Source organism: Cydia strobilella, chromosome Z (genome assembly GCF_947568885.1).
Source record: "Cydia strobilella chromosome Z, ilCydStro3.1, whole genome shotgun sequence".
Lineage (NCBI taxonomy): Eukaryota > Metazoa > Arthropoda > Insecta > Lepidoptera > Tortricidae > Cydia > Cydia strobilella.
The window spans coordinates 2,061,152-2,076,793 of NC_086068.1; the positions used below are offsets into that span (position 1 = coordinate 2,061,152).

General features: G+C 36.9%; 1 protein-coding gene across 1 annotated transcript; it reads left to right on the forward strand.

The window, feature by feature from the left end:
• The first annotated feature begins 7,934 nt into the window (after positions 1-7,934).
• Positions 7,935-14,786, forward strand: LOC134753936 (succinate dehydrogenase assembly factor 3, mitochondrial). The gene is made up of 3 exons (XM_063689915.1): positions 7,935-8,073; positions 10,938-11,112; positions 12,718-14,786. The coding sequence occupies exons 2-3, from the start codon at positions 10,939-10,941 to the stop codon at positions 12,895-12,897; spliced, it is 354 nt and encodes a 117-aa protein (XP_063545985.1). The 5' UTR covers positions 7,935-8,073; position 10,938; the 3' UTR covers positions 12,898-14,786.
• Positions 14,787-15,642: the final 856 nt, after the last annotated feature.

Consider the following 15,642-nt stretch of genomic DNA (forward strand, 5'->3'; position numbering starts at 1 on the left):
CACTCTAAAATGACTGCTGTTTCTAAAATCACACTAAAAATGACCAGGGCACTACAAAAATCACACTGAATTGACCATATTTAGTGAAAGTCACACAAACTTGACAATATTTAGTGAAATCAGTAATCACACTGAAATGTCTAAATGACACAAAAATATTAAAAACATTTATCTAAATCACACCTAATCAACTAAAATGGCAAAACAACTAATTCTACTATAAAATTCCCATAAATCTGCCACCACTGACTAACAAGGCCTCGAAGCGAAGAAGATCACGCAGCTCAAGGATCTACTGGAGCGCATGCTCATGCTTGACCCGGCCAAGCATACAGGGTGATTCAGAAGACGTGAGCAGGATCAACACTGCGCGTTTCGTAATTTACAAGCAACTGTTTCGTATCAGTATTAACAAAGATAGATATAACTCCGTAATAGATGGATACAGTCCAAGGAAAAAAACGTGCCTCGAAAATCACGAAAATTTGATTCTCGATCAGATGGCGCCACTACCTTTGGCCTACTCTCGTTGACGGTTTCATTGTTATTTAACAATTTTAACGCATATCAGTTAAAGAACATGGGTCAAAATCATAAAAATAATTAATGCAAATAAAAAAAAACATTTATCTATATTTAAATACATTTTATCGTATTTTTAAAATCTTCATTTTTAGTTTTAAAGTGTGTCGATAGATGGCAGTGAATTTACTGTGTTACCACAGATAGACAAAAAAAAGTTATTAATTTATTTACGACATGCATGGTCGCACTACAATTAAAATAAGTACTAAACTACCGATATTCTGTGTCAAATTGAGTGTCATCACCGTTTCATCACTGTCATCCTGTCATCAATCTGGTAACTTTTGAAAACTCTTATCTCACTCAAGTTTGATTGTTTATTTTCTTCATAATTAAAATGCAGTCATTGAGTCATAATAAGTCATTACGGTTCAAGAGGTTTTATGTTTATTAATTAGATGTTGTAGGGTAACCACGATTGTAGAGAATTAAATTTGTCCTCACCCAAAAAGTTAAAAAATCAGAAAAAGTGTGGTTTGTTTCAAATAAATCAATCAACTATGGATAGTATAGAAAGGATCGCAATCTCTTATGGCAGAATTGTTGTAAAAGTGACCGCGTTAAGCTTTAAATAATAGTTCCTAATCTCTCCGGTGGCGCTAGTTAGGCCCTGGGACATGAGTATAACATGAACCATATAAGGCAACAAATAACCCGACCAAATTACGTAGGTTGTTTTTGGTAGTATTTCGGTGTATGGTGGCGCCGCCTAATTACTGTTTTTTGATGGACACTTTTCATACATAGAGATTTGGCTCCTTTATACAGTCTCCATGCAATCAACAGTTACTGAGTGTGGAGAATTAGTCCTGCTCACGTCTCATGTGAAAAATATTAGTAAATCCAGGGTCCAATTTGTGTCGTTCTCAAGTAAAAGGTACCACGTTGTCGCTTACCACAAGGTCGCTCTGACAGGTTATTCGTATAGGGATGCAAGCGAATTTCACCCTTATGGTAAGCGACAATGTGGTGCCTTTTACTTGAGAACGTCACATTTTATGAAGCTGCCCTTACATCTACCGTTGACGAGTGTTACTCGTAGCTTTATAAAATAAGGTCCTTGTCGGATAGAATGTAACAGCTTAACCCTCAAATGCAGCAAAGATAGATATAACTCCGTAATAGATGGATACAGTCTAAGGAAAAAACGTGCCTCGAAAATCAAGAAAATTTGATTCTCGTTCAGAGGGCGCTACTAGCTTTGGCTAACTGTCGTGTAGATGGCGTTGACGGTTTCGTTTGTTATTTATAATACTAACGCATATTCGTTAAAGAACATGGGTCAAAATTATATAAAAATAATTAACGCAAATAATTTTTTTTTTTATCCATATTTAAATACAGTTTATCGTATTTTTATAAATCTTCATTTTTAGTTTTAAAGTGTGTCGACAGATGGCAGTGAATTTACTGGGGTTACAAAATTTACTATGACAGTACCGCTCTATAATATTATATCCTCTTTGTCAGACGGAATGTTGTATAACGATCCAGAAACGTGCTTATTAGTGGTAGCTCATTGGAAAGGCCTTATATCTACATATTACGGAGTTATATCTATCTTTGCGTCTGACAAACTGTGTTAATATTGTCTCCTGGCTGGACGGGACACAATAACAACATGAAATAGTTGATTCACCCATAAATAGATAAAATCGATTTATTCCTGTACATTTATTTTACCAGTAAATTAATGAATTTTCCGATTTTTTATTCAAATTTTAGTATTAAAAATTTACATTCGTTTTAAGACGGAATGGCGGAAAATTTGGAAAAAGTCTAAAGTTGATGATATTTAGGGTTCCGTACCCAAAGGGTAAAAACGGGACCCTATTACTAAGACTCCGCTGTCCGTTTGTCACCAGGCTGTATCTCTGTGATAGCTAGACAGTTGAAATTTTCACAGATGATGTATTTCTGTTGCCGCTATAACAACAAATACTAAAAAGTACGGAACCCTCGGTGCTCGAGTCCGACTCGCGCTTGGCCGGTTTTTAGTATGTGATTAAGGCGGTTTCTTTCGGGGTTTGCAATTATTTAATATATCTATTATAGGTACGAGTATAGCACAAATAGTGTAAATTTCCCGACGGTAGTAAGATTTTTCATATATCTTTTATCAAAGAGATATAACTCCGTAATAGATGGATACAGTCTAAGGAAAAAACGTGCCTCGAAAATCACGAAAATTTGATTCTCGATCAGATGGCGCCACTAGTTTTGGCCTACTCTCGTATAGAGGGCGTCGACTGTTTCGTTTGTTATTTAAAATTTTAACGCATACCAGTGAAAGAACATGGGTCCAAATCATATAAAAATAATTAATGCAAATAAAAAAATCATTTATCCATATTTTAACGTATTTTTATAAATCTTCATTTTTAGTTTTAAAGTATGTCGATAGATGGCAGTGAATTTACAGTGGTTACAAAATTTACTATGACAGTACCTTTTATCAATAATTTTATATTTACAAAATTATGATTTACCCTATGTAACTTCTAACACTGTTTTAGCAGTAAAAATCGATGTTTTAATTTTATTTATTATTTTTCCCAGAATCGGTAAACAATTATACACATATTAATTTCGGACAAAAAAAGCATGCATTTAAGGGTTAATATGTCGTTAGACTTCAAGGGCCTGACACTCTTTGATAGAGAAAGACAGTCTTATTGGGATTCCTATAAGAGGAAAGAGAAAATAGTGCCATGCTTTGTGCTTATCACCGATCGGGTGGCATCATAGGTAGGAGGCGATGGCGAAATACCGAAATTTATAAGAGTGAAAGTGAAAAAATCCTATGCTGCCCAAATTTTATATGAATATTCTTTCTCTTACCCCCGTTCGGTCGGTGGCGCGTCTATAACTACTTGTATATACTATGTCTAGACTTGAAATGTATCTGAACTTTACTTTAACAGTTTTACTTTTAGTCTGATTTAAAATTTATAAACGTTCTTGGCGTCAAGTCAAATACCCTATTGACTGTATTTAAAATAAATTATTTTACACCATGCATTAAATAAAGCACCAGAATATGGATGGTATAGAAAGGATGCCAATCTCTTAAGGCAGAATTGTTGCAAAAGTGATCGCTTTCAGCTTTAAATAATAGTTCCTAATCTCTCCGGTGGCGCTAGTTAGGCTCTGGGACATAAGGCAATAAATAACCCGACCAAATGACGTAGGTTGTTTTTGGTAGTATTTCGGTGTATGGTGGCGCTGCCTAATTACTTTTTTTTGATGGACACTTTTCATACATAGAGATTAGGCTCCTTTATATAGTCTACCAGAAGATTAATAGAGAAACGTAGACAGCAGTTATTTTTAGATACAATTTCTACTTTAAAACCCGTATAAAACTATGAAGAGTAGGTAATTTGATTGTGACGTCACATGCTAGTGTTTCATATAAATTCCATAGTAGCAAAATCGTTTTGACAGTTCGAAAAAAGAAACTGATTTGATTAGTAGTTGATTAGTAGTTAAATACCTTAAGAGTCTGCCACCTAGTGGCTTAAATTAGAAACTTCAAACAGGAAGTATGGTACCAAAGATTGGTACGCTTATCTGATAGATGTCAGTTCAATACAATTTTGCGACATTTGGCATATTATATTCGCGATTCATGTCAACATCCCTATAGGACTACTAGGAACTACTAGTCAAATCAGTTTCTTTTTTCGAACTGTCAAAACGATTTTGCTACTATAGAATTTAGATGATAGATAGATAGATAAACAGTTTATTTGTTTGCCACAATACACACAAAATATTCAAATACAGAAATGACATAGGTACACAGAACAATCCAGAAAATAAATAAAAATTACAACAACAAATAAGTCACACCGATTTTTACATAATATGTAGAGGAAAAGGAAAAAAATACATAAAAATACTGTTTTATACAAATAAAAATCCTGTGTGCGTCGCAGCAAAACAAAAAGGTTCTGGCTCAGTATTACGCTTCACCCATTAGGAAAAGCACTGATTTTCTGCCAGGACCTGATCACGTCAACAAAAAACAGTGGATGATCAAAGATAGATATAACTCCGTAATCCTCATTGATATGATACACTAGCATGTGATGTCACAATCAAATTACGTACTATTTATAGTTTTTTACGAGTTTTAAAATAGGAATTGTGTCTAAAAGTAACTGCTGTCTACGTTTCTCTATTAATCTTCTGGTGCTTTATTTCATGTGTAGTGTAAAATAATTTATTTTAAATACAGTCAAATACACTTTTGGCATATTATATTCGCGATTCATGTCAACATCCCTATTCTATCCAAATCTAACAAAAAAAGCATCATAATAAAAATCTGCCCAAGTCTGTAAAAAAACTTCGCTGCCATCCCGCTACGCGGGTTATTGTTGTACGAATATAGGAATTTTGGAGCTTGGCACAGATTTATCTTGGATTTATCAGATGTGCCATTTTCAACCAAAAGGGTACTTACTGTCGCTTGTCAGTAAGGCGGTATTTCCTTATAGCTTCAATTAGAAATCAACCTTATCAACAAGCGACAATGTGGTACCTTTTGGTTGAAAACGTCACATATTATCATCGTTTTAGTTACGGAATTAAAATGTATATTTTATAAGCTGATATAGAATCTGGTGTAGATCGCACGCATATATAGGGTGTTATGTAACATCAAGGTGAATATACAGGTTGTTTTAATATGAACCAACCTCAAAATCCCGAAAAAAATGGTCTAACTTTTGTTAGCTTATTCTGGCGTTAGTGCGTTCAAATATTACGTAACGCAATTTTCGAATATTCTTGACCCCCCCCCCCCCCCCCCCGTGTAAGGCGCCGCAACGTTTTCGTGTACTCCCCCTCCCCCTACCTAACAGTTACGTAACACCCAATTGACCAGTTTTACCTAAAAGTCACAATATGTTAAGCAAAGTATAATCATATTTAAGAATAGAGCGAGCGTGTATGAGGAATGTTATGCGAAAGAGGTATGTCAGGATCGTAGCAAGTGGAAATCCGTGGTCCCCTCCGGGAAATAGGCGTGATTATGTATATATTTTATTTAATAAAAAAAAGCATTGTTATGTAACGCCTTGGTCAATCGTAACGTTTTACAAGACGCCCCCCCCACCCCATATTGTGTTACGTAATATTTAAAATTTGAACGCCCCCCTTCAGTATAATCTATATATTCATCTGGCGATGTGAAAAACCCTGTGTAGTACGGTCAAGAAATTTAATGTCAGCACCATTTCGTCACAGTGACAATAGTAGTAATCACTTTATTGTACAGTCGCCATCAGATATATCGAAGCAGCCAAGGTGTTCACAATATCTGAACACGCACTCTTAACGCCTTGACAATAGAGGCGTGTTCAGATATTTGTGAGCACCTCGGGCGCTCTGATATATCTGATGGCGACTGTACACACTAGGCGTTTTCAGATATTTGTGACCACCTCGGGCGCTCTGATATATCTGATAGCGACTGTACACAACACAGGTGAACAACACAACAATAGTGTGATTTAGCGATTTTCATATTGATTGCCAGTGTGACAAGGTACGAAATGGTACGGAAATTAAATTATTTGACTGTACATTTGTTCCACTCAACTCAGACGCTTGGCATGGTAGTTGTGCATTAAAAATCTGGAGATTTTTCTTACTGGAAATACTAACAGTAGTCAATCTAAATGTGTCGTTTTCAAGCAAAAGGTACCACTTTGTCGCTTGCCATAAGCACGCTCTGACAGGTTATTCGTATAAAGATATTAGCAAATTTCGTCCTTATGGTAAGCGACAATGTGGTGACTTTTACTTAAAAAACCTCGCAAATAACTTTTTTTTTTCTTTTCCCCTTTACTTCCCACCATAGAGTAACTTATACTAGAGCGGTACTGTCATAGTAAATTTTGTAACCCCAGTAAATTCACTGCCATCTGTCGACACACTTTAAAACTAAAAATGAAGATTTATAAAAATACGATAAAATGTATTTAAATATAGATAAATGATTTTTTTTATTTGCATTAATAATTTTTATGATTTTGACCCATGTTCTTTCACTGATATGCGTTAAAATTGTTAAATAACAAACGAAACCGTCAACGCCATCTATTCGACTGTAGGCCAAAACTAGTAGCGCCCTCTGAACGAGAATCAAATTTTCTTGATTTTCGAGGCACGTTTTTTCCTTAGACTGTATCTATCTATTACGGAGTTATATCTATCTTTGCTTCCCACCAAACCGTCTCAGTTAAGCAGTGGATCTAAAGTTAAGTTTAATTATAGTTAGGCTTATTTCACAAGATGTAATGAAGTGTCAATGAAGTTACTTAAGTTGGGATGTGTTAGTTGGAATTAAATTATTAAGACATTTATGTGCGCTTTTCTTTTCAAATAAAGGTCCTAATACACTTAATATAACATATTTACTGCGAAGAGAACGCTAGGTGTGTTAATTTTGTTTTCGGAAATGAGTCCGTTGGCACTGTATTGGCATAGAGTAACTTATACTAGAGCGGTACTGCAGTAAATTTTGGAACCCCAGTAAATTCACTGCCATCTGTCGACACACTTTAAAACTAAAAATTAAGATTTATAAAAATACGATAAAATGTATTCAAATATGGATAAATATTTTTTTTTTATTTGCATTAATTATTTTTATGATTTTGACCCATGTTCTTTCACTGATATGCGTTGAAATTGTTAAATAACAAACGAAACCGTCAACGCCATCTATACGACAGTAGGCCAAAGCTAGTAGCGCCATCTGAACGAGAATCAAATTTTCTTGATTTTTGAGGCACGTTTTTTCCTTAGGCTGTATCCATCTATTACGGAGTTATATCTAAGTTATATATCTTTGGTATTGGTAATATGAAGTTATCATTATTTTATTGAGTAGTACAATATTCTTTGACGCACCTTTAGGCCAAAATGAAGATACATGCGCAAAGATTAACGCAGATGACGCTGCAATCGTTTGAAAAAAGTCATTACGTTGACGAAGTGAATTCAAGAGGACAGAGTACTCACTCCATACATCAGTTTTGTTACCAAAACGACTATTATTTTCGTAGTCGGCATCTAGCGTCATGTAGCGGAACTATCAGTGCTACTCGACAATAGATTTCGCGGTGAACGGAAAGTAAAGCAACGATTTTCAGCTAATATTATAACCGGAACTCTATTTTCAACTCCTTCTGCTTATAATCTGTGGTTTTTAAAAGGCAGTATGGTTTTAGCCTGTGCCACACCCGGAGAGGAGTAACAAAAAAAGTACCTTGACAGATGTCACTTGACTTTGACACCTTGACACTGAAGTTCACTGAAGTTCAGAGTTCACTCTTCACTGAACTGACAGCTGCATAACAGAAGAGAAATTTTCGTAAACTTATACTTTCTAATCGAAGTAATGTGCTAAGTGAAATGTTGGAAAACAATACAAAATAATATGATACAATCTGCGATTCCTTCTTCATAAACGTAAGTAATTTAATAAGTATATTTTTAGGTTATGTTTACGAAATCGTTCCGTGTTTCATAACATTAATTTACGGTCAAAAAACGGGATTTGTAAATGAAAACAGTATTTTATTTGGTTTTCTAGTTACTAAAAATATCTGCTTAAAGACTACGGATTCACATTTTACATATTTATTTACCTATCTGTAAATATGTAGATCTCTAAACCACTTAGAGCATAGAACATAGTCGTAATTCTACCAAAATAGTAAAAAAAAAACAACACCATACATAGTTAGTGTTAGTGTTCAGTATATACATGCCTACGGACTGCGCTGAAAACGTTACGGAGTTCACAGACTGTCTGAGTTCGGTACACGCTATTATAGAGGAAAGTGACGTTGAGTCTGTGCTTATACTGGGCGATTTCAATGCGCACCCTAGTACTAGATTTTACAAGGAACTTATTGACTTCTCGATAGTACAAGACTGGTCGTGCGTGGATGTTGAGATGTTAGGCCTATGTTCAGATACCTTTACATTCGTAAGTGAAGCCCACGGCTGTAAGCGATGGCTGGATCACTGCGTAGTTACCTCTGCGGCACAGCAATGTGTTGTGGATGCGTACGTTAAATATGATGTGTACTGGTCGGACCACTTCCCGCTTGTTGTTAAATGTAATTTAAATATGATAAGGCCAAAATCTGTTTTACATGTATCTCCGACTAACAAAATTCGATGGGGTGAACGTAACTTAGAACAGATAAATAATTATAATGTAATATGTGATAATGAGTTAAAATATATAGATTTTCCTTCAGAATTTATCACGTGTTGTGGTCAGTCTTGTACTGATGGTAGTCACAGAGAGTGTATTGATAAATTGTATTATAAAATAGTTAATGTGTTATGTCGAGCGGCAAGTTGCACTAGGGGTGACGTCATGCGAAAGGGTCGTAAAAAACCTGTGACTGGCTGGAATAAGCATGTGAGCGAGGCTCACGCGAGTGCCAAGCTACATTTTGATACTTGGGTGTGGTTTGGTAAACCAAATAGGGGTCAAGTATATGACAATATGATTAAGTCCCGTAAAATCTTTAAAGGTAAGTTGAAATGGTGTCAGAACAACCAAGAACAAATAAAAATGGATTTAATTGCTGGTCATCATGCAAAACAAGATTTTCGAAAGTTTTGGAAATGCACTAATAAGTTAAGTTCTAAGCTTGGTACTCCCGTGAGTGTCGACGGTGTGTCGAGTCCCGGGGAAATCGCAAATATGTTTCAGGACCATTTTAGCGTTAAGTCACCCTTAGGACCGCCGAACAGATTGCTCGACACTGAGGACTTTGGCAAGCCCTCAATACTGATCACAGCCAAGGATGTCAGTTTGGCTATACAGAAGATGAAAGGGGGCAAATCACCTGGGCACGATGGCCTCAGTGTCGAGCATCTGCGGTATGCTGGCAATCACCTCCCTCGCGTACTTAGTCTTTTATACAACCTCTGTTTAGGTCACTCGTATCTTCCACAGGATATGGTCAAAACTCTGGTGGTGCCTGTTATCAAGAATAAGACAGGGGATGTGTCGGATAAGTCAAATTACCGACCCATCTCTTTGGCCACGATAGTGGCAAAAGTACTTGACAGTGTGCTCAACTCGTATTTAAAAAGACAGGTTAAGTTACATGACGCGCAGTTCGGGTTCGTTCCCGGGCTGTCGACGGAAGCCGCCATCTTGAGTTTGAAACACACTGTCAAGTATTACACGGACAGGCAAACACCTGTCTATGCATGTTTTATGGATCTGTCGAAAGCTTTCGACACGATTTCCTACGACATTCTCTGGCGTAAGATGGGTGATATAGGGCTTCCACCAGAGCTGATCTCACTGTTTAGATACTGGTACCTGAACCAGGAGAATACGGTTAGGTGGGCGGGTGAGTTGTCGAATCCCCAGAGACTGGAGTGCGGAGTAAGGCAGGGGGGGTTGAGCTCGCCTCTGCTCTTCAGCCTATATGTCAATGCATTGATCGAGGAGCTCAGCAGCATGTATGTCGGATGTTTTGTGGACGGTGTCTGCGTCAATAATTTAAGTTACGCAGACGACATGGTCCTGTTGGCCCCCTCGGTCACTGCATTGCGCCGGCTAATTGCTGTCTGTGAGACATATGCGGTCTCGCACGGTCTCTCATATAATGTTAAAAAGACCGAGTACATGGTCTTTAAAGCTGGCAGCAAATGTCCTTTCTTTTTTCCTCCCATTGTACTTAATGGTGTTCCACTTACGCGGGTTACTAAATTTAAATACTTAGGACATTTGCTGACAGACGACCTGAGGGACGATGCCGATATGGAGAGGGAGCGCAGAGCGTTGTCAGTCCGTGCGAACATGCTGGCCCGCAGATTTGCACGATGTACAAATTCTGTCAAAATAACCTTATTTAAGGCATACTGCACATCACTGTACTCGTCAAGTCTGTGGGTCAATTACACGCAGCGGGCTTACAATGCTCTGCGTGTACAGTATAACAACGCGTTTAGGGTGCTACTACGGCTTCCACGATACTGCAGCGCGTCGACTATGTTTGCTGAGGCGCGGACTGATAGCTTCGACGCTATCTGGCGTAAGAAAACGTCCTCGCTCTTAAGTAGGGTACGTGGGAGCAGTAATAGCATCTTAAACATGATAGCTAATAAGCTTGATTGTCCTTTGATGTGGAAATTGTGTCAAAGGACAAAATCTGTGTTTATTATTAAGTACTAACGTAGGCTAGGATCAACTAACACTCTTTGGACCATTTTGTTGTCTTTAATAAAAAAAAAAAAAAAAATAGTTTATTTTTTAAATATATTCTATAACTACTGTGTTTTCGGCCTTTTTTTAGCATGTCCTCAGAGCATGTATCCCGTGTGCGGCAGCTTTACAAGCTGATATTCCGAGTGCACCGGGCGCTGCCCGCGGAGCTCCGTGTGATGGGGGACAACTACGCGAGGGACGAGTTCAAGAGGCACAAACAGTGCGGTCCGGAGGAGGCGGGAATATTCCTTAATGAATGGACGGTGTGAACAAGCTTTATTAATCTAAATACAGTTGACCTTTTGGACGCCAATGACCGATATACGCACCGTAGGTTTAACCGTTCAAAGACTGATTAATCGGTCATGGACCACAGAGCAACATAGATGATGCATATGCATAAAGTTCAATTTCAGTTTTGATACTTCGGTGATGTGGCGTCTGGATGACTGCTTTTGTGTTTGACATGGCGTCGAAAAGGTTAATCTAAATATGGTTAAGGAAATTAATTTCTGTACGCTTCATACTTCACAGTGACAAATATGAAAGTTACAAGATGATATGAAGTTGTACAGATATTTTATACTTTGATCATATATTTTACTATTGTGTAATAACCTTGTACAAGGATTAGCTAGCTACAGAATATAGACTTTACAGCATTGAATTTCGCAGTTGTATGCATATATTATTCACCAAAGACCGGGGTTTGAATACTGGTGTTATTCGCACTTAAACTATCGTGAGACATATTTCAAAATATTTATCAGTACGGTTTTTACTCACTATTATTTTTAGTCGCTTTTGGCGACATGTTTCGGATTCTTTGGGAATCCATCCTCAGGCACGAGTGTCCGCGGCGGTTGTACGTCGTGCACACCGAAACATGTCGCCAAAAGCGACTAAAAATAATAGTGAGTAAAAACCGTACTGATAAATACTGGTGTTATTTTCCATAAATCACTGCCCTATTGTGAATGCAAGGCAAAATTTAGGTTTATAGTTATGCTGGTAAAAATTCCATAGCAACCAGTCAATAACTAAGTTGTGAGAAACTCATTGATATTTACCGAAGGAACCGGTTTTTTACACAAACTTTGACATAACGATTTCGAATTATTTTATACTCCAAATGTAGGACTCAGTTGTGTTTTTAGGTAACAACTTCGTATTATTAGATTGCCCAATTAGAAATTAATATAACTCACAGTTTAGGGGTCCAGACACTGGCATGGGTCAGGTTCGCGTTGACAGACTGACTTTTCACAACTACCCCACTTTGTACCCAAATGTCAAAACCTACCACCATTGTCTATACATAACATACCTCCCCCATTAAAAGAGTTCACTATTTTATAATTAACAAAGAACGTAAAAATACCGGTATCCAATCCTTGGTAACAAAGTATGGCATGACTGTATACATTAATAACCCAAAATTTTTGTTCCATTCGCGTTTTTCCCCATTCTGCTTTTTAACCAGCGTTAATTTTTTCAGTAGTTAATTTAATCACACGCCTATGTCCCAGTCGCTTTTTTCCCCAAAGAGTAATATTTCCGAGAACATGCCCTTCTTAGCCTGAGACGACGGAGCCCCGCTACGCGGGCTCCTATTTCTTGGCGGTTTGCCCTTTGGGCATCTGAAGCTACCTAACGAACCTAACCTACCTATCTATCGACTTAGTGTGACTATCGTTAAAACATTACTCTTTGGGGAAAAAAGCGTCTGTGATTAAATTAACTACTAAAAAAATTAACGCTGGTTAAAAAGCAGAATGGGGAAAAACGCGAATGGAACAAAAACTATTAGAAAACAAAAATTATGGGTAATTTCTTAAATACTTACTAATGTTATTTTCAATTACCAGGACTATGCCATAAACCTGGCAAAGCAGATGAAACCGCTGCAGCAAGCAAAGAGGAAAGAAGTAGGCAAATACCTGGACCCGAAGCTGCTCGACCACATGAGCGACGAACAGCTGTGCCAGCTCTACGAACTGCACAGAGCAGCATCGGTAGCGGAGGACGGTGGAAGTAAGGAAAAGTAGTTTATATGCACTGAGGCACTGCTCGCATGTATACCTTGCGAGTTGGAAGGACTGCCATCTTGTGACCTAAAATTAAACCTTTAACTTGACATTGTCATTTCACGCAATAAACATAGTATATACAAGTAGTTATAGACGCGCCACCGAGTGACCGAGTAAGAGAAAGAATATTCATATAAAATTTGGGCAGCATAGAATTTTTTCTCTTTCACTCTTATAAATTTCGGTATTCAGTTGGAAGGTGAGATGGCAGTCGCTTTCGTAAAAACTAGTGCCTACGCCAATTAGGTTTGGATAAATATATGCTAAGCAAAGCATGTAACTATGACATCAATTCTTGTACAAAATTAAATCCTACTATATGAGCTAGCGTAGGTACAGTCAGGAACAGAAGTTGCTAAGCGGGCGAGGTGTTCAAAATGATCTTGACACGACTTTATTGTTAAGAGAATAATAGCGCGTTTCTGCTGCTAACCGTACATCAATTTATCTGAGTGAAATAGTAATACAATAGTAAGTTATAATGGATTTCAGTAAAGCATGAAATTGATAGTTTAGGTAATTGTTTTTCAATTAAATCTGAAAATTGAGAGAAGTGAAAATAAACTTTTTACAATTGGTATTTTCCTTGACAAATATATGATTCTGGTATATATTGACATGTAATCTTTAAAATCAATTGATACAAAAATTACAAAACATAAGGAATTTTGAATTAATAATAATATGCAGTCGAAATACTCAAAACTCGCAAACATAACGCAACGGAAATGTGATTCACTTTCACCAAAATTCGCAAGCATAAGAAAAATGTATGCACCAAAGACAATATGCGCACGCATCTGCATAATATAAGCTCAAGCATTGTCGAAAAAATACTCACGCATAATAAATCCATGAAACACACAATATAAGTTTTTTTTTTTTAAACTTTATTGCACATAAAAAGTGTACAACAGGCGGACTTAATGCCATTATAGGCATTCTCTACCAGTCAACCATAGGGCTAAACAGAAAAGCGTCAAGGTGGGTGCACTGAGAGAAAAAAAAGAAAAAAAGAAACGTAACTTTTGAGCGAAGTAAAACTTCTACATTAATAATATAATAATGTTTAATTATACCTGTTTAAAGAAATAACGAAGACCTTTTTTTCAATACGGTGTTGTTTTAATATTAAGTACTTTTTATTGAAATACATACATATAATCACGCCTATTTCCCGGAGGGATAGGCAGAGACCACGGATTTCAACTTGCTACGATCCTGACATACCTCTTTCGCTTCCTTCACTTTCATAACATTCCTCATACACGCTCGCCGGTTCAGGGTGCTCTTGACCTGGCCTTTCTTCAGGATTTCCCCGATCTGATCAGAGAAGCCGCCGCCGAGGTCTGCCCCTTCCAACTCCCGTTTCTATTTTTTTATTGAAATAAGCTCGATTTATTATAGAAAAATGTGTATTGACTTGATAATTTTAATGTATATTATCATTTTGTGTATTTTCTGTTATAAACTCCTGTATAGTATTATGTTATGATTATTTTACCTTTAGCAAGCAGTGCATTTAGAACTAGTAGTAGTGAATAATTATATAATTGATCACTAGCTTTTGCCCGCGACTTCGTCTGCGCGGACTTAGTAACAGCAGCTAAAGTAAGTATAGCGCCTGGAAAAATTTTCATAGCAATTATTCAATTTGAGCATATCATGCACACAAATTAGCAGACACTTCATTAATTATCTCAATTCCACCCCGCTTTTTACTTTCTTAAGGGATGATTTTCGGAATAAAAACTATCTTATGTCCTTCTCAGGGATTCAACCTATTTCTATGCCAAATTTCATCTAACTCGATTCAGCGGTTTAAGCGTGAAGAGGGAACACACAGACAGACAGACTTTCGCATTTATAATATTAGTATGGATGATCTAGATATATTTGACATTTGTCGTTTTTTGTGAATAAATATTTTGTTTCACTAATGTTGTTTTATATTCTACTAATTACACTGGCATTTTACATAGTTCCTATGGGCAATGGACATGCACATTTTTTTCATGTGTAATTATGACTCATAATATATCTTTGTCTTCATGATCCTATGCATACATGCATATTTGTAAACATACCTTCACGTGGTTCAAAAGGGGCCCACTGACTATCAGTCCGCCGGACGATATCGGCCTGTCAGTTGTTCGGAACTATATTTATTAATGAATGTGTTGAATGATGTATAAATTTTTACTATATTTTTTTTCTTTTGTTAACTGTTTGACAATTTTGACATGCTTCTTTTTAAAAACACACCTCTGACATCTGTTTTGTATCTGGTTTAATTTTTTTTTGCATGTGAGTTTGGCCTTATGTTTAAAGTGTTTGTTGTTATTTTAAGAATATTTTAGCGTGTACTCTTAGGTATTTTAGTGTTTGTTATATTTTTATATCGTACGCCGAAAGGCACACCATGGCTCATGGACCTAATATATTACCGAAATGACACCTTATGTAACCCATGATGACGAAATAAATGAATCTTTGAATCTGTCAAATTTTTGTTCTAACAGGCCGATATCGTCCGGCCCCAGGTAGCAAAATGACGTCAGCGACGTCTTAATGACGGCATTATTACGTCATAATGACGTCGCTGACGTCATAATGACGTATAAATGCTACTGGGGCGGCCTGATAGTCAGTGGGCCCATTTAGAATAGATTCTTTATAGAATAATATAATAAACGCCAGAAG

Bases quoted from the DNA above. Each gene is read 5' to 3' on its own strand.
- LOC134753936 (XM_063689915.1), top strand. From the start codon at position 10,939: ATGTCCTCAGAGCATGTATCCCGTGTGCGGCAGCTTTACAAGCTGATA. The intron at 11,113-12,717 runs GTGTGAACAAGC...TTCAATTACCAG, and splicing joins TATTCCTTAATGAATGGACG to GACTATGCCATAAACCTGGC.